Source organism: Pseudophryne corroboree, chromosome 5 (assembly GCF_028390025.1).
Source record: "Pseudophryne corroboree isolate aPseCor3 chromosome 5, aPseCor3.hap2, whole genome shotgun sequence".
Lineage (NCBI taxonomy): Eukaryota > Metazoa > Chordata > Amphibia > Anura > Myobatrachidae > Pseudophryne > Pseudophryne corroboree.
The window spans coordinates 3,226,119-3,245,993 of NC_086448.1; the positions used below are offsets into that span (position 1 = coordinate 3,226,119).

The window sequence follows — 19,875 nt, forward strand, 5'->3', positions numbered from 1 at the left end:
GCTGGAGTCAGAAAATCTGACTCGCTGTTTATCCTGTATGCACCCAACAAGCTGGGTGCTCCTGCTTCTAAGCAGACGATTGCTCGTTGGATTTGTAGTACAATTCAGCTTGCACATTCTGTGGCAGGCCTGCCACAGCCAAAATCTGTAAAAGCCCATTCCACACGGAAAGTGGGCTCATCTTGGGCGGCTGCCCGAGGGGTCTCGGCTTTACAACTTTGCCGAGCAGCTACTTGGTCAGGGGCAAACACGTTTGCTAAATTCTACAAATTTGATACCCTGGCTGAGGAGGACCTGGAGTTCTCTCATTCGGTGCTGCAGAGTCATCCGCACTCTCCCGCCCGTTTGGGAGCTTTGGTATAATCCCCATGGTCCTTTCGGAGTCCCCAGCATCCACTAGGACGTTAGAGAAAATAAGAATTTACTTACCGATAATTCTATTTCTCATAGTCCGTAGTGGATGCTGGGCGCCCATCCCAAGTGCGGATTGTCTGCATTACTTGTACATAGTTATTGTTACAAAAATCGGGTTATTGTTGTTGTGAGCCATCTTTTCAGAGGCTCCTTCTGTTATCATGCTGTTAACTGGGTTCAGATCACAAGTTGTACGGTGTGATTGGTGTGGCTGGTATGAGTCTTACCCGGGATTCAAAATCCTTCCTTATTGTGTACGCTCGTCCGGGCACAGTATCCTAACTGAGGCTTGGAGGAGGGTCATAGGGGGAGGAGCCAGTGCACACCAGCTAGTCCTAAAGCTTTTACTTTGTGCCCAGTCTCCTGCGGAGCCGCTATTCCCCATGGTCCTTTCGGAGTCCCCAGCATCCACTACGGACTATGAGAAATAGAATTATCGGTAAGTAAATTCTTATTTTAATTATCCCGTACTTGGACGATCTCCTTATAAAGGCGAGGTCCAAGGAGCAGTTGTTGGTCGGAGTAGCACTATCTCGGGAGGTGCTACAACAGCACGGATGGATTCTAAACATTCCAAAGTCACAGCTGGTTCCTTCCACACGCCTACTGTTCCTGGGGATGGTTCTGGACACAGAACAGAAAAAAGTGTTTCTCCCGCAGGAGAAAGCCAAGGAGCTGTCATCTCTAGTCAGAGACCTCCTGAAACCAAAACAGGTATCGGTGCATCACTGCACACGAGTCCTCGGAAAAATGGTAGCTTCATACGAAGCAATTCCATTCGGTAGGTTCCATGCAAGAACCCTTCAGTGGGACCTCTTGGACAAGTGGTCGGGATCGCATCTTCAGATGCATCGGCTGATAACCCTGTCTCCAAGGACCAGGGTGTCTCTGCTGTGGTGGCTGCAGAGTGCTCATCTTCTAGAGGGCCGCAGATTCGGCATACAGGACTGGGTCCTGGTGACCACGGATGCCAGCCTTCGAGGCTGGGGGGCAGTCACACAGGGAAGAAATTTCCAAGGACTTTGGTCAAGTCAGGAGTCTTCCCTACACATAAATATTCTGGAACTGAGGGCCATTTACAATGCCCTAAGTCAGGCAAGGCCCCTGCTTCAAAACCAGCCGGTACTGATCCAATCAGACAACATCACGGCAGTCGCCCATGTAAACCGACAGGGCGGCACAAGAAGCAGGATGGCGATGGCAGAAGCCACAAGGATTCTCCGATGGGCGGAAAATCACGTCTTAGCACTGTCAGCAGTGTTCATTCCGGGAGTGGACAACTGGGAAGCAGACTTCCTCAGCAGACACGACCTACACCCGGGAGAGTGGGGACTTCATCCAGAAGTCTTCCAACTGTTGGTAAACCGTTGGGAAAGGCCACAGGTGGACATGATGGCGTCCCGCCTCAACAAAAAGCTAAAGAGATATTGCGCCAGGTCAAGGGACCCTCAGGCGATAGCTGTGGACGCTCTAGTGACACCGTGGGTGTACCAGTCGGTTTATGTGTTCCCTCCTCTGCCTCTCATACCAAAGGTACTGAGAATAATAAGAAGGCGAGGAGTAAGAACGATACTCGTGGTTCCGGATTGGCCAAGAAGAGCTTGGTACCCAGAACTTCAAGAAATGATATCAGAGGACCCATGGCCTCTACCGCTCAGACAGGATCTGCTACAGCAGGGGCCCTGTCTGTTCCAAGACTTACCGCGGCTGCGTTTGACGGCATGGCGGTTGAATTCCGGATCCTAAAGGAAAAGGGCATTCCGGAGGAAGTCATTCCTACGCTGATAAAAGCTAGGAAAGAAGTAACCGCAAACCATTATCACCGTATTTGGCGAAAATATGTTGCGTGGTGTGAGGCCAGGAAGGCCCCTACTGAGGAATTTCAGCTGGGTCGTTTTCTGCACTTCCTACAGTCAGGAGTGACTATGGGCCTAAAATTGGGTTCCATTAAGGTCCAGATTTCGCCTCTGTCGATTTTCTTCCAGAAAGAACTGGCTTCACTGCCTGAAGTTCAGACATTTGTAAAGGGTGTGCTACATATTCAGCCCCCTTTTGTGCCTCCTGTGGCACCTTGGGATCTCAACGTGGTGTTGAGTTTCCTGAAATCACATTGGTTTGAGCCACTTAAAACTGTGGATCTGAAATATCTCACGTGGAAAGTGGTCATGTTATTGGCCTTGGCTTCGGCCAGGCGTGTGTCAGAATTGGCGGCTTTGTCATGTAAAAGCCCTTATCTGATTTTCCATATGGATAGGGCAGAATTGGGGACTCGTCCCCAGTTTCTCCCTAAGGTGGTATCAGCTTTTCACTTGAACCAACCTATTGTAGTGCCTGCGGATACTAGGGACTTGGAAGATTCCAAGTTACTGGACGTAGTCAGGGCCTTGAAAATGTATGTTTCCAGGACGGCTGGAGTCAGGAAAACTGACTCGCTTTTTATCCTGTATGCACCCAACAAACTAGGTGCTCCTGCTTCTAAGCAGACTATTGCTCGCTGGATTTGTAGCACAATTCAGCTGGCGCATTCTGCGGCTGGATTGCCGCATCCTAAATCAGTAAAAGCCCATTCCACAAGGAAAGTGGGCTCATCTTGGGCGGCTGCCCGAGGGGTCTCGGCTTTACAACTTTGCCGAGCTGCAACTTGGTCAGGGGCAAACACGTTTGCTAAATTCTACAAATTTGATACCCTGGCTGAGGAGGACCTTGAGTTCTCTCATTCGGTGTTGCAGAGTCATCCGCACTCTCCCGCCCGTTTGGGAGCTTTGGTATAATCCCCATGGTCCTTACGGAGTTCCCAGCATCCACTAGGACGTCAGAGAAAATAAGATTTTACTCACCGGTAAATCTATTTCTCGTAGTCCGTAGTGGATGCTGGGCGCCCATCCCAAGTGCGGATTGTCTGCAATACTTGTATATAGTTATTGCCTAACTAAAGGGTTATTGTTGAGCCATCTGTTGAGAGGCTCTGTTATATTTCATACTGTTAACTGGGTATAGTATCACGAGTTATACGGTGTGATTGGTGTGGCTGGTATGAGTCTTACCCGGGATTCAAAATCCTTCCTTATTGTGTCAGCTCTTCCGGGCACAGTATCCTAACTGAGGTCTGGAGGAGGGGCATAGAGGGAGGAGCCAGTGCACACCAGGTAGTACCTAATCTTTCTTTTAGAGTGCCCAGTCTCCTGCGGAGCCCGTCTATTCCCCATGGTCCTTACGGAGTTTCCAGCATCCACTACGGACTACGAGAAATAGATTTACCGGTGAGTAAAATCTTATTTATCTAATCGGTCTCTCAGTGTTCCCCTCTCTGGTGTCTCTGCTGCACGTGACACTGTGACCTCTCCTCATACAGACACTACATCCCTAGGTCCTCAGGACACTGTCCTATCCTGGGCCTCATCCTACTTATCTAATCGCTCTCTGTGTTCCCCTCTCTGGTGTCTCTGCTGCATGTGACACTGTGACCTCTCCTCATACAGACACTACACCCCTAGGTCCTCAGGACACTGTCCTATCCTGGGTCTCATCCTACTTATCTAATCGCTCTCTGTATTCCCCTCTCTGGTGTCTCTGCTGCATGTGACACTGAGACCTCTCCTCATACAGACACTACATCCCTAGGTCCTCAGGACACTGTCCTATCCTGGGTCTCATCCTACTTATCTAATCGCTCTCTCAGTGTTCCCCTCTCTGGTGTCTCTGCTGTATGTGACACTGTGACCTCTCTCTCCTCATGCAGACACTACATCCCTAGGTCCTCAGGACACTGTCCTATCCTGGTCTCATCCTACTTATCTAATCGCTCTCTCAGTGTTCCCCTCTCTGGTGTCTCTGCTGGATGTGACACTGTGACCTCTCCTCATACAGACACTACGCCCCTAGGTCCTCAGGACACTGTCCTATCCTGGTCTCATCCTACTTATCTAATCACTCTCTCAGTGTTCTCCTCTCTGGTGTCTCTGCTGCATGTGACACTGTGACCTCTCCTCATACAGACACTACATCCCTAGGTCCTCAGGACACTGTCCTATCCTGGGACTCATCCTACTTATCTAATCGCTCTCTCAGTGTTCTCCTCTCTAGTGTCTCTGCTGCATGTGACACTGTGACCTCTCTATCCTCATACAGACACTACATCCCTAGGTCCTCAGGACACTGTCCTATCCTGGTCTCATCCTACTTATCTAATCGCTCTCTGTGTTCCCCTCTCTGGTGTCTCTGCTGCATGTGACACTGTGACCTCTCCTCATACAGACACTACATCCCTAGGTCCTCAGGACACTGTCCTATCCTGGGTCTCATCCTACTTATCTAATCGCTCTCTGTGTTCCCCTATCTGGTGTCTCTGCTGCATGTGACACTGTGACCTCTCCTCATACAGACACTACATCCCTAGGTCCTCAGGACACTGTCCTATCCTGGTCTCATCCTACTTATCTAATCACTCTCTCAGTGTTCCCCTCTCTGTGTCTCTGCTGCATGTGACACTATGATGACCTCTCCTCATACAGACACTACATCCCTAGGTCCTCAGGACACTGTCCTATCCTGGTCTCATCCTACTTATCTAATCACTCTCTCAGTGTTCCCCTCTCTGTGTCTCTGCTGCATGTGACACTATGATGACCTCTCCTCATACAGACACTACATCCCTAGGTACTCAGGACACTGTCCTATCCTAGTCTCATCCTACTTATCTAATTGCTCTCAGTGTTCCCCTCTCTGTGTCTCTGCTGCATGTGACACTATGATGACCTCTCCTCATACAGACACTACATCCCTAGGTCCTCAGGACACTGTCCTATCCTGGTCTCATCCTACTTATCTAATCGCTCTGTGTTCCCCTCTCTGGTGTCTCTGCTGCATGTGACACTGTGACCTCCTCATACAGACACTACATCCCTAGGTCCTCAGGACACTGTCCTATCCTGGTTCCTATCCTACTTATCTAATCGCTCTCAGTGTTCCCCTCTCTGGTGTCTCTGCTGCATGTGACACTGTGACCTCTCCTCATACAGACACTACATCCCTAGGTCCTCAGGACACTGTCCTATCCTGGTCTCATCCTACTTATCTAATCGCTCTCTCTGTGTTCCCCTCTCTGGTGTCTCTGCTGCATGTGACACTCTGACCTCTCCTCATACAGACACTACATCCCTAGGTCCTCAGGACACTGTCCTATCCTGGGTCTCATCCTACTTATCTAATCGCTCTCAGTGTTCCCCTCTGTGGAGTCTTTGCTGCATGTGAAACTGTGACCTCTCCTCATACAGACAATACATCCCTAGGTCCTCAGGACACTGTCCTATCCGGGGTCTCATCCTACTTATCTAATCGCTCTCTGTGTTCCCCTCTCTGGTGTCCCTGCTGCATGTGACACTGTGACCCCTCATACAGACACTACATCCCTAGGTCCTCAGGACACTGTCCTATCCTGGTCTCATCCTACTTATCTAATCCCTCTTTCAGTGTTCTCCTCTCTGGTGTCTCTGCTGCATGTGACACTGTGACCTCTCCTCATACAGACACTACATCCCTAGGTCCTCAGGACACTGTCCTATCCTGGTCTCATCCTACTTATCTAATCGCTCTCTCTGTGTTCCCCTCTCTGGTGTCTCTGCTGCATGTGACACTCTGACCTCTCCTCATACAGACACTACATCCCTAGGTCCTCAGGACACTGTCCTATCCTGGGTCTCATCCTACTTATCTAATCGCTCTCAGTGTTCCCCTCTGTGGAGTCTTTGCTGCATGTGAAACTGTGACCTCTCCTCATACAGACAATACATCCCTAGGTCCTCAGGACACTGTCCTATCCGGGGTCTCATCCTACTTATCTAATCGCTCTCTGTGTTCCCCTCTCTGGTGTCCCTGCTGCATGTGACACTGTGACCCCTCATACAGACACTACATCCCTAGGTCCTCAGGACACTGTCCTATCCTGGTCTCATCCTACTTATCTAATCCCTCTTTCAGTGTTCTCCTCTCTGGTGTCTCTGCTGCATGTGACACTGTGACCTCTCCTCATACAGACACTACATCCCTAGGACCTCGGGGCACTGTCCTATCCTGGTCTCATCCTACTTATCTAATCGCTCTCTGTGTTCTCCTCTCTGGTGTCTCTGCTGCATGTGACACTGTGACGGCTCCTCATACAGGCTTTAGGACAGATCTCTTGTCGGTGCTGGATGGTTGGTGGCATGGCCAGCAGACACATGAATAATATGACTGCCATGTACAGTAAGTGGTCTCAGAGGAAGTGTCACTGGCACAAATGTGTTGCTTCCTGTGGGATTTTCAGTTTGACTTACCTCAAAGCCACCTCAAACTTCCAGTGTTCCCACATAACGGAGGCCCAGCGACTAATTCCTGAGGAGTTCTGCTTCTCCAGTCTCCGCCATGCCCTCACCGCACTGAATACAAGAAACAATTGCAGCACTTAGTGGAGCGGGAGACACAGGAACAACTAACACACAATGACACAACTAGAAATATATTTATGTAGTAACAAAGACATAGAATATTGCTAACACACAAGAGCTTACACTCTACAGGCAGGACAATGTCCACATGAGTGTAACCTTCTTTGTCCTTACGGACACACGGATGGATGAAGGACAGAAGATGTTTAGGGTCCAATAGATACAACACAATAATTCAATATTAGTGCACAGAACCTCCCTCACCGAGTAACAGCTTTACCGTAACCACTACAGTCCTGCGAGCGGGAGAGTAGTGCGTCATCGTACGCGTGTCCAGGTGGAAGGGAATACAGACTAAGGTGCATTGAATATTAGAATGATTCACGTCCTCTGCTGGAGAAACGCATAAGCCACTCTAATCTTTACTGTGGACTGGTCACTGCATGTTTAACCACACTGCCCAGATGCAGTAATAAGTGCAGTGCTAATCAGGGCCGGTGCTAGGGTGTTTGGCGCCCTCCTGCAAACAATACATTTGCGCCCTCCCATGCGTAATAAAGGGACGGTGCGTGCCAATGGGGTGTGGTCTCACATGGAAGGGGCGTGGACACACAATAGGGAAGAGAGGTGTGAATCCAGGATACAGGTGGCAAAAATAGCTGGAAATACAAAGTGAAAATAAAGTCCTGGCACTTACCATGTGATGTCATGTGACTCCTCTTGTGAGTGTAGGGGAGTCTTTAGATATTGTTGTTAAATGGTCATCTGGCCATAAGCTTATCAATTATAAATTAGAAACCATATGAACCGCACTACTGCTCTTTACCAGTGCCAGGACCTGCAGGTGAACTGTGTGACACGTGGCTAGGGTTTAGGAGGGCTTCCTGAACTCCGCTGACTATACTGCAGCAGCGGCGGCTGCTCAAATGCTCACTGCAGTCACCAGCAGGAGCGATCTCCGCTCCACACACAGGTGCTGGCTGGCCAGTTTCCCCGTATGTGGCCAGTTACACCGCAGTAGGAGCGGGGCGTCACGGAGATCTTCTACTTCTACTGGTACAGTCAGCGGCTATTTCAAATGTGGCTCCACCCGCCTGATTGGCTGCCGGTCCGCAATTGGCTTATCTCCATGGCTGAGCCTCAGCCGCGTACCCCGCGTATATGTTGGGTCGGCTGTGGGGATGAGAAGAGGAGGGAGCCGGAGGGACCGAGCCTGAGCTGCGCTTCACGCTGCCGGCGTCTGCCACAGTGTGACAGATGCAGCGGCAGCAGCAAAGCAGCGAGAGCGCCTCTTCATCCCTGCGCCTCCCTGCTTTGCAGGAGCTGCTGAGCGGCTAGCACCGGCTCTGGTGCGAATGTACTCACAGCCCCCCTGTATGCTGGACATTGCATGCCAGGATTTCTCTTGTACTTGTTTAGAAGACTCTTGTTGGCCGCCGGTGGTGAGTCTGTGTAACTGCAGCCTGTTTTCTGTGTGTTAAGCCTCACCTGTCAGATATTTGGTCATCATGTGGCGAGTCTGTGTACTGCAGTCTGGCTCTTGTCTGTGTAACCTCACCTGCCAGTATTTTGGCCATTACCTTGTGCCTGGCTTCCAGCCATCCTGATTGGGGCGTGCTTCCCTTATTACCCAGCTAGCCCTGCAGTCCGGCGCCGGTGATAGAAGTTTGTTATGGTACCTGTATGTTCCAGTTCTTGGTTAGCTTTCTGCAAGCTTGTCCCTGGGCCCTGTCAGCAGCTTCCAGTGGAGCCTGTCTTCCTGCCTCTGGTGTGTTCCTGCATCCAGCTTGTGTACTCCTGTGTCCAGTTTCCAGAATCCTGTGGGATTGTTTAATGCTGTCCTCCAAGTTGCCTTCCCGTAATGTGGTCTGGTATCCGAAGCTTCTGGGTTCCGGTCGTTTCCTGCACATACCTGTTGTGGTGTCGTCTGCACTTTATGGCTGAAGCCGTATTTTCTTTATCTATTTTTGGTTGTGTCATTTTTGCGGCGGTTTCCGCATTACTGTCCTCGCCTTATTACGACGGGTTCGTATTTGGCAGTTACGCTGCATTACTTGATTTGCTGTTGTTCCAGCCGGCCGCGACGCACACAAACTACTTTGTTATTTTCTCTGACGTCCTAAGTGGATGCTGGGGACTCCGTCAGGACCATGGGGAATAGCGGCTCCGCAGGAGACAGGGCACAAAATTAAAAGTTTGACCACTAGGTGGTGTGCACTGGCTCCTCCCCCTATGACCCTCCTCCAAGCCTCAGTTAGGTTTTTGTGCCCGGACGAGAAGGGTGCAATCTAGGTGGCTCTCCTAAAGAGCTGCTTAGAATAAAAGTTTGTTAGGTTTTTTATTTTCAGTGAGTCCTGCTGGCAACAGGCTCACTGCACCGAGGGACTAAGGGGAGAAGAAGCGAAGTCACCTGCGTGCAGGATGGATTGGCTTCTTAGGCTACTGGACACTAGCTCCAGAGGGACGATCACAGGTACAGCCTGGATGGGTCACCGGAGCCGCGCCGCCGGCCCCCTTACAGATGCTGAAGAGAGAAGAGGTCCAGAAATCGGCGGCTGAAGACTTCCCAGTCTTCTTAAGGTAGCGCACAGCACTGCAGCTGTGCGCCATTGCTCTCAGCACACTTCACACCGCGGTCACTGAGGGTGCAGGGCGCTGGGGGGGGGCGCCCTGGGCAGCAATGTAATTACCTTTACTGGCTAAAAATACATCACATATAGCCCCTGGGCTATATGGATGTATTTAACCCCTGCCAGGATTACAGAAAAAACCGGGAGAAGAATCTCCTCAGCACACAGCGCCATTTTTCCCACACAGATCCGCTGGTGGGAAGGCTCCCAGGCTCTCCCCTGCACTGCACTACAGAAACAGGGTTAAAACAGAGAGGGGGGGCATTTTTTGGCGATATTATATATTAAGCTGCTATAAGGAAAAACACTTACTATAAGGTGGTCCCTGTATAATTATAGCGCTTTGGTGTGTGCTGGCAAACTCTCCCTCTGTCTCCCCAAAGGGCTAGTGGGGTCCTGTCCTCTATCAGAGCATTCCCGGTGTGTGTGCTGTGTGTCGGTACGTGTGTGCCGACAGGTATGAGGACGATGTTGGTGTGGAGGCGGAGCAATTGCCTGTAATGGGATGTCACCCCCTAGGGAGTCGACACCGGAATGGATGGCTTTATTTATGGAATTACGTGATAGTGTCAACACGCTACAAGGTTGGTTGACGATATGAGACGGCCGGCAAACCAATTAGTACCTGTCCAGGCGTCTCAAACACCGTCAGGGGCTTTAAAACGCCCATTACCTCAGTCAGTCGACAGACACGGACACTGACTCCAGTGTCGACGGTGAAGAAACAAACGTATTTTCCAGTAGGGCCACACGTTACATAATCACGGCAATGAAGGAGGCGTTACATATTTCTGATACTACAAGTACCACAAAAATGGGTATTATGTGGGGTGTGAAAAAACTACCTGTAGTTTTTCCTGAAATCAGATGAATAAATTGAAGTGTGTGATGAAGCGTGGGTTACCCCCGATAGGAAGTTGCTAATTTCAGAGAAGTTATTGGCATTATACCCTTTCCCGCCAGAGGTTAGGGCGCGCTGGGAAACACCCTCTAGGGTAGATAAGGCGCTCACACGCTTATCAAAACAAGTGGCGTTACCGTCTCCTGATACGGCCGCCCTCAAAATCCAGCTGATAGGAGGCTGGAAAATACTCTAAAAAGTATATACACACATACTGATGTTATACTGCGACCAGCAATCGCCCCAGCATGGAGGTGCAGTGCTGGGGGGGTTTGGTCGGAATCTCTGACTGGAAATATTGATACCCTGAATAGCGACAATATTTTATTGACTATAGAGCATTTAAAGGATGCATTTTCTTTATATGCGAGATGCACAGAGGGATATTTGCACTCTGGCATCAAGGGTAAGTGCGCTGTCCATTTCTGCCAGAAGAAGTTTATGGACGCGACAGTAGTCAGGTGATGCGGATTCCAAGCGGCATATGGAAGTTTGCCGTATAAAGGGGAGGAATTATTTGGGGTCGGTCTATCGGACTTGGTGGCCACGGCAACAGCCGGAAAATCCACCTTTTTTTTACCTCAGGTCACCTCCCAACAGAAAAAGACACCGTCTTTTCAGCCTCAGTCCTTTCGTTCTCATAAGAACAAGCGGGCAAAAGGCCATTCATATCTGCCCGAGGCAAAGGAAAGGGTAAGAGACTGCAGCAAGCAGCTCCTTCCCAGGAGCAGAAGCACTCCCCCGCTTCTGAAAAGTCCTCAGCATGTCGCTGGGGCCTTACAAGCGGACTCAGGTCCGGTGGGGGGGTCGTCTCAAGAATTTCAGCGCGCAGTGGGCTCACTCGCAAGTCGACCCCTGGATCCTGCAGGTAGTATCACAGGGGTACAGATTGGAATTCGAGACGTCTCTTCCTCGCAGATTCCTGAAGTCTGCTTTACCAACATCTCCCTCCGACAGGGAGACGGTGTTGGAAGCTATTCACAAGCTGTATTCCCAGCAAGTAATAGTCAAGGTACCCCTACTACAACAAGGAAAGGGGTATTATTCCACGCTGTTTGTGGTACCGAAGCCGGACGGCTCGGTGAGACCTATTCTAAGTCTGAAATATTTTGAACACTTACATACAAAGGTTCAAGTTCAAGATGAAATCACTCAGAGCAGTGATAGCGAATCTGGAAGAAGGGGACTTTATGGTGTCCTTGGACATCAAGGATGCTTACCTCCATGTCCCAATTTGCCCTTCAAACCAAGGGTACCTCAGGTTCGTGGTACAAAACTGTCACTATCAGTTTCAGACGTTGCCGTTTGGATTGTCCACGGCACCCCGGGTCTTTACCAAGGTAATGGCCGAAATGATGATTCTTCTTCGAAGAAAAGGCGTATTAATTATCCCTTACTTGGACGATCTCCTGATAAGGGCAAGATCCAGAGAACAGTTAGAGGCCGGTGTAGCACTAACCCAAGTAGTGCTGCAACAGCACGGGTGGATTCTAAATTTTCCAAAATCCCAGCTGAGCCCGACGACACGTCTGCTGTTCCTAGGGATGATTCTGGACAGTTCAGAAAAAGGTTTTTCTCCCGGAGGAGAAAGCCAGGGAGTTATCCGAGCTAGTCAGGAACCTCCTAAAACCAGGAAAAGTGTCAGTGCATCAATGCACAAGAGTCCTGGGTAAATGATGGCTTCTTACAAAGCGATTCCATTCGGCAGATTCCACGCAAGAACTTTTCAGTGGAATCTGCTGGACGAATGGTCCGGATCGCATCTTCAGATGCATCAGCGGATAGCCCCGTCTCCAAGGACAAGGGGGTCTCTTCTGTGGTGTTTGCAGAGTGCTCACCTTTTTGGAGGGCCGCAGATTCGGCATTCAGGACTGGGTCCTGGTGACCACGAATGCCAGCCTGAGAGGCTGGGGAGCAGTCACACAGGGAAGAAATTTCCAGGGAGTGTGGTCAAGCCTGGAGACTTCACTTCACATAAATATACTGGAGCTAAGGGAAATTTACAATGCTCTAAGCCTGGCAAGGCCTCTGCTTCAGGGTCAGCCGGTGTTGAACCAGTAGGGCAACACCACGGCAGTCGCCCACGTAAACAGACAGGGCGACACAAGAAGCAGGAGGGCAATGGCAGAAGCTGCAAGGATTTTTCACTGGGCAGAAAATCATGTGTTAGCACTGTCAGCAGTGTTCATTCCGGGAGTGGACAACTGGGAAGCAGACTTCCTCAGCAGACACGATAACCACCCGGGAGAGTGGGGACTTCATCCAGAAGTCTTCCACATGATTGTGAACCGTTGGGAAAAACCATAGGTGGACATGATGGCGTCCCGCCTCAACAAAAAACTGGACAGGTATTGCGCCAGGTCAAGAGACCCTCAGGCAATAGCTGTGGATGCGTTGGTAACACCATGGGTGTACCAGCCAATGTATGTGTTCCCCCCTCTGCCTCTCATACCCAAGGTACTGAGAATTATAAGGCGAAGGGGAGTAAGAACGATACTCGTGGTTCCGGATTTGCCAAGAAAGACTTGGTACCCGGAACTTCAAGAGATGCGCACGGAGGATCCGTGCACTCTACCTCTAGACTTACCGCGGCTGCGTTTGACGGCATGGCGGTTGAACGCCGGATCCTGAAGGAGAGGGCTCCGACGGAGGAATTTCAACTGGGTCGATTCCTACATTTCCTGCAAACAGGATTGTCTATGGGCCTCAAATTGGGGTCCATTAAGGTTCAAATTTCGGCCCTGTCGATTTTCTTCCAGAAAGAATTGGCTTCAGTTCCTGAAGTCCAAGCTTTTGTCAAAGGAGTACTACATATACAGCCCCGGTTGTGCCTCCAGTGGCACCGTGGGATCTCAATGTAGTTTTGGGATTCCTCAAATCCCATTGGTTTGAGCCACTCAAATCGGTGGATTTGAAATATCTTACATGGAAAGTGACCATGCTACTGGCCCTGGCTTCGGCCAGGAGAGTGTCAGAATTGGCGGCTTTTTCGTACAAAAGCCATATCTGATTTTCCATTGGGACAGGGCAGAACTGCGGACGCGTCCTCAGTTTCTCCCTAAGGTGGTATCAGCGTTTCACCTGAACCAACCTATTGTAGTGCCTGCGGCTTCTAGCGACTTGGAGGACTCCAAGTTGTTCGACGTTGTCAGAGCCTTAAAAAAAAAAATATATATATATATATATATATATATATATATATATATATATATATATATATTTCAAGGACGGCTGGAGTCAGAAAGTCTGACTCGCTGTTTATACTGTATGCACCCAACAAGCTGGGTGTTCCTGCGTCTAAGCAGACGATTGCTCGTTGGATTTGTAGCACAATTCAACTTGCGCATTCTGTGGCAGGGCCTGCCACAGCCAAAATCTGTAAATGCCCACTCCACAAGGAAGGTGGGCTCACCTTGGGCGGCTGCCCGAGGGGTCTCGGCATTACAACGCTGCCGAGCAGTTACGTGGTCAGGGGAGAACACGTTTGTAAAATTCTACAAATTTGATACCCTGGCTAAGGAGGACCTGGAGTTCTCTCATTCGGTGCTGCAGAGTCATCCGCACTCTCCCGCCCGTTTGGGAGCTTTGGTATAATCCCCATGGTCCTGACGGAGTCCCCAGCATCCACTTAGGACGTCAGAGAAAATAAGAATTTACTTACCGATAATTCTATTTCTCGTAGTCCGTAGTGGATGCTGGGCGCCCATCCCAAGTGCGGATTGTCTGCAATACTTGTACATAGTTATTGTTACAAAAATCGGGTTATTATTGTTGGAAGCCATCTTTTCAGAGGCTCCTCTGTTATCATGCTGTTAACTGGGTTCAGATCTCAAGTTGTACAGTGTGATTGGTGTGGCTGGTATGAGTCTTACCCGGGATTCAAAATCCTTCCTTATTGTGTACGCTCGTCCGGGCACAGTATCCTAACTGAGGCTTGGAGGAGGGTCATAGGGGGAGGAGCCAGTGCAAACCACCTAGTGGTCAAACTTTTAATTTTGTGCCCTGTCTCCTGCGGAGCCGCTATTCCCCATGGTCCTGACGGAGTCCCCAGCATCCACTACGGACTACGAGAAATAGAATTATCGGTAAGTAAATTCTTATTTTTTGTATTCTTCTCTGTTTTAGTCGTGTCAGTCTTAGTTAGTTTTCCCCTTGTTCTCCTTGGTCTCGGTTAACGTCTTGTTCCCTATTTAGACTGGGGGGCACTGGAGTCTGGCCAGACCTAATTCGCCCATTCAAACACGGCTGCCGTGGGCACAAGAAACCATAGTCTTGCAGGCGTTAATCGACCACTGGGAGGGACAACGGAGTCAGGGATTTGTGTTAGGGTTAGCTGCGTATCTCAGTACAATTGCAGCTTCACGTGTCTGTACTTGGAACTCTCCTGGTGCCACCCAATCTTCTGGGTTCAAAGTACGCAGAACATAAACACCTCACCCAAATAACTCTCTGCACGTTACATCTGCCACACCTCACCCAAATCTAACTCTCTGCACATGTTACATCTGCCCCACCTCACCCAAATCTAAGTCTCTCTGCACGTTACATTTGCCCCACCTGCAGTGCTCATGGTCTTGTCCATTAAAGAAAAATGTTGCTGTTGCGATTAGGTATGAATTAGGCCCATTGTCCATTCAATATGCGCATTCCATATGGACAGTAGCCGCACAGCGTGTCATGTCAGCAGCTGTGTATGATGGTCTATGACTAGCTATAATAGCTACATGACTGACGCCCCTCTGAACTGCAACCACTTGGTGCCACTATAACCCTGCACATACTAGCAGACTGTGAATCCTATAACCACGGAGCTCTGGCGCTGTATAGAATTCAATCATCCTGGAGCTACTAGGTGCAGCTTCCTACTAACCATTATATACTGTACTATTCTGAAGTAGTTCAAAGGTGAGTCACTACTGAAGACCGTTCTAGGTGTCCTAATCTTGTCCTATAGGGAAGGTGTTATAAGGAGATTTATGGTAAACTTACCATGGTTAAACCTCTTTCTGCGAGGTACACTGGATTCCACAGGGAATAACATTGGGGTGTAGAGTTGTATCTTGATCCGAGGCACCAACAGGCTAAAGCTTTGACTGTTCCTAGGATGCGCCGCCTCCTCTATAACCCCGCCTCCAGGCACTGGAGCTCAGTTTCGTTAACCAGTCCAATGTAGTAGCAGGTAAGAGAGACGGTAGATGTTAGTCACATACACCACATTCTCACGACAGAAGGTACCAGCGGCTAATGCCATATAAACCCAAAGAAGATAAGTGCGTCAGGGTGGGCGCCCTGTGGAACCCAGTGTACCTCGCAGAAAGAGATTTAACAATGGTAAGTCTTACCATAAATCTCCTTTTCTGCAGCAGGGTACACTGTGTTCCACAGGGATAACATCGGGGATGTCCTAAAGCAGTTCCTCAAAGGAGGGGACGCACTGTAGCGGGCACAAGAACCTGGCGTCCAAAGAAAGCATCCTGGGAGGTGGAAGTATCAAAGGCATAGAACCTGATGAACGTGTTCACTGAGAACCATGTAGCCGCCTTGCACAATTGTTCAGCGGACGTGCCTCAGTGCGCCGCCCAAGAAGGTCCAACAGATCGAGTAGAATGGGCTTTGATGGTAGCAGGAGCTGGAAGACCAGCCTGCGCATAGGCTTGTGCAATCACCATTCTAATCCATCTGCCCAATGTTTGCTTATTCACAGGCCAGCCACGCTTGTGAAAAACAAAAAGTACAAAAAGGGTATCTGACCTCCTGAGGGAAGCAGTCCTCTCTACGTAAATATGGAGAGCCCGTACCACATCCAAAGAGCGCTCTTTGGAGGACAAACAAGAAGAGATGAAGGCCGGAACCACAATCTCTTGGTTAAGCTGAAAAGATGATACCACCTACTGTAGGTAGATAACCAGGGCGAGTTCTAAGAACTACCCGGTCACGGTGAAAAATCAGAAAGGGTGGACGACAGGACAAAGCGCCTAAGACCGACACCCTCCTATCAGAGGCAATAGCCAGTAAAAACACGACCTTAAGTGTAAGACATTTAAGATCCACAGACTCAAGAGGTTCAAATGGAGACTAATGTAGGGCATTTAAGACAACAGACAGATCCCATGGAGCCACAGGAGTGACATAGGCCCTCATTCCGAGTTGATCGCTAGCTGCCGTTGTTCGAAGCACAGCGATCAGGCAAAAAATCAGCATTTCTGCGCATGCGTATGGGGCGCACTAGGCACGCGCGACGTACTTTCACAAAAGCCGATGCAGTTTCACACAAGGTCTAGCGATGCTTTTCAGTCGCACTGTTGACCGCTGAGTGTTTGACAGGAATGGGGCGTTTCTGGGAGGTAAGTGACCGTTTTCCAGGAGTGTGCTGAAAAACGCAGGCGTGTCAGATACAAACGCAGGCTTGCCTGGGGAAACGGGGGAGTGGCTGGCCGAACGCAGGGCGTGTTTGTGACATCAAAACAGGAACTAAATAGTCTGAAGTGATCGCAAGGTAGGAGTAGGTCTGCAGCTACTCAGAAACTGCTTGAAAAAAATGTAGACGCCGTTCTGCGATCCTTTCGTTCACACTTCTGCTAAGCTAAGATACACTCCCAGGGGGGGCGGCTTAGTGTTTGCACTGCTACTAAAAGCAGCTAGCGAGCGATCAACTCTGAATGAGGGCCAAAGGGAGGCTGAATCCGTAGAACACCCTGAGTGAAAGTATGAACGTCAGGAATAGACGCAATTTTCCTCTGAAACCACACCGACAAGGCGGATATATGGACCTTGAGGGAGGCTAGACGAAGAAAGGCCAAAAGCCTAGAAGTTCTGAACGAATAGGCATCATAATTCTTAGCAGCACACCATGTGACGTAAGAGTTCCAGACCCTGTAATAAATCCGTGCAGAAGCCGGTTTGCGGGCCTTCAACATAGTTTGAATAACCGCCTCAGAGAATCCCTTGGCCCTCAGAAGTGAAGCTTCAAGAGCCACACCGTCAAAGCCAGTCTGGCCAGGTCCGGATAGACACAAGGGCCCTGAACGAGGAGGTCTGGGCATTGGGGAAGTAGAAGAGGACGCTCTATCGATAACCCTGCAGGTCTGAGAACCAATGCCGTCTGGGCCATGCTGGAGCGACTAGAAGTAGTATTCCTCTTCTTGCTTGAACTTCCGTAGTACTCTGGGCAGGAGTGACACTGGAGGGAACACGTATGGCAGCCAAAAGTTTAATGGAATTGCCAGTGTGTCCATGAACGCTGCTTGAGGATCCCTTGTCCTTGATCCAAAGACCAGAACCTTGTGATTGTGTCGAGATGCCATCAGGTCTACATCTGGTAGGCCCCACTTGTTCACTAGGAGTTGAAAGACTTCTGGATGAAGACTCCACTCTCCAGCGTGAACGTCCTGACTACTGAGGAAATCCGCTTCCCAGTTGAGGATTCCAGGGATAAACACTGCCGATATTGCTGGCAGATGGCGTTCCGCCCAATGAAGGATTTTTGATACTTCCAGCATTGCCATGCGGCTTCAAGTACCACCTCGATGATTTATGTACGCCACCGTGGTGGCGTTGTCTGATTGTACTTGAACAAGCCTGTTGTGTACTAGAGGCAGGAATGTTTATCGGGAGGAGAGATTCCTCCCTGGTCCACCGACCCTGGAGAGAGTGTTGCTCCAACACCACGCCCGAACCCCGCACACTGGCATCCGTTGTCAGGAGGACCCAGTTGGAGAACCAGAAGGGACATCCCCTGCTCAACTGTTGGTCCTGTAGCCACCAGCTCAGTGACAGACGAACCTCTGGAGTTAAGGAGATCATTTGATACCTGATCTGATGAGGTAGGCCAGTGATGGCTAACCTTGACACTCCAGCTGTTGTTGAACTACACATCGCAGCATGCCCTGCTACAGTTTTGCTATTTGGGCTTGCTAAAACTGAAGCAGGTCATGCTGGGATGTGTAGTTCCACAACAGCTGGAGTGTCGGTAGGCCGTCCCACTTGGAAAGGATTAACCTCTGCAGAGGGCGGGAATGAAATTGAGCGTACTCTACCATGTCGAAAGCCGACACCATGAGGCCTAGTACTTGCATCGCCGAGTGTATCGACACTCTCTGGCGAGAGAGGAAATATCTGATCCTGTCCTGAAGTTTCAGGACTTTCTCTGGAGACAATAACAATCATTGGTTGTGTGTGTCCAGTAATGCCCCCAGGTGCACCATGCTCCGAGCAGGGACCAGCGAGGACTTTCTCCAGTTGATGAGCCAGCCGTGGGCTAGTAGGAATTGGACCGTCAGTTGCAGATGACGGAGGAGAAACTCTTGGGAGTTTGACAGGATCAGCAAGTCGTCCAGATACGGCAGGATCCTGACACCCTGACGGCGGAGAAAAGCAGTCATCACGGCCATGACTTTGGTGAATATCCGAGGGGCCGTGTCAAATCCAAATGGCAGTGCCTGGAATTTATAGTGTAGGCTGCCAATAGCAAACCGCAGATATTGCTGATGTGACATGGCAATAGGTATGTGCAGATAAGCATCCTGTATGTCCAGGGATACCACATAGTCTTCGGGTTCCATGGCCAGCACTATAGTGCGCTGAATTTCCATATGGAATTTGGATACTCTCACAAACTTGTTCAATGATTTGAGGTTGAGTATAGGCTGAAAGGACCAATTTGGCTTTGGAACTAGAAACGGTGGAATAGTATCCCCTGCCTGAGACAGAGGTACCGGCACCACCACTCCTGTGTCCAGGGGGGATTAAATTGCTTTTTGGAGAATTTTAAAGAAGAGGCCACTATAATGAAAGAAAAAATGATTGAAAAGGGTTATAGTATTATAGATCTAGAGCACAGGTTCTCAAACTCGGTCCTCAGGACCCCACACAGGGCATGTTTTGCAGGTCTCCTCACAGAATCACAAGTGACATAATTAGCTCCACCTGTGGACCTTTTACAATGTGTCAGTGAATAATGAATACACCTGTGCCCCTGCTGGGTTACCTGCAAAACATGCACTGCGTGGGGTCCTGAGGACCGAGTTTGAGAACCACTGATCTAGAGAAATCAATACAAGAAGTTACCAATGTGGATAGGAAAACACTAATAATAGAAAATAATAAAAAGGAAAAAGTCCAAACTGACTTGTCTTATACATTAGATATTGTCTTATACATGTGGATATTTTATTTTGCTGTATTTAATGTTAATTGTACAAAGAATGAATGTGTTTTTTCATGCCCTATGCCATTATGTAATTTCTAGTTTGGATGGCAGAGATGCGCTCACTCACATATTGCTTCTGTTTCAAACATGCACGCCGAGTATACTTCCGGTTCCGGTTGGAACTTAGGATGTACTCACTTACATCCCGCTTCCGTTCAATACATGCACTCCAAGGACACTTCCAATTGGCGCGGCGGTTGGTGGGCGGAAGTTAGCCCCTGTGACGCAGACGCACCTCAGATGGTTGGCACTGGCTGCTGCATGGTTGGCGCTTCCGGTTCAGGTCAGCACTGTGAGCCG

The 19,875-nt window shown here is 49.6% G+C and overlaps 1 protein-coding gene across 3 annotated transcripts in view; it reads right to left on the bottom strand.

The window, feature by feature from the left end:
- ADCK5 (aarF domain containing kinase 5) overlaps window positions 1-19,875 on the bottom strand; it is a 178,123-nt gene that overhangs the window by 13,991 nt on the left and 144,257 nt on the right. For all 3 annotated transcript variants that reach the window (XM_063921063.1, XM_063921062.1, XM_063921061.1), the window contains one exon: window positions 6,726-6,827. In XM_063921063.1, the coding sequence (XP_063777133.1) occupies window positions 6,726-6,827 (102 nt within the window). The remainder of the gene's footprint in view (window positions 1-6,725; window positions 6,828-19,875) is intronic.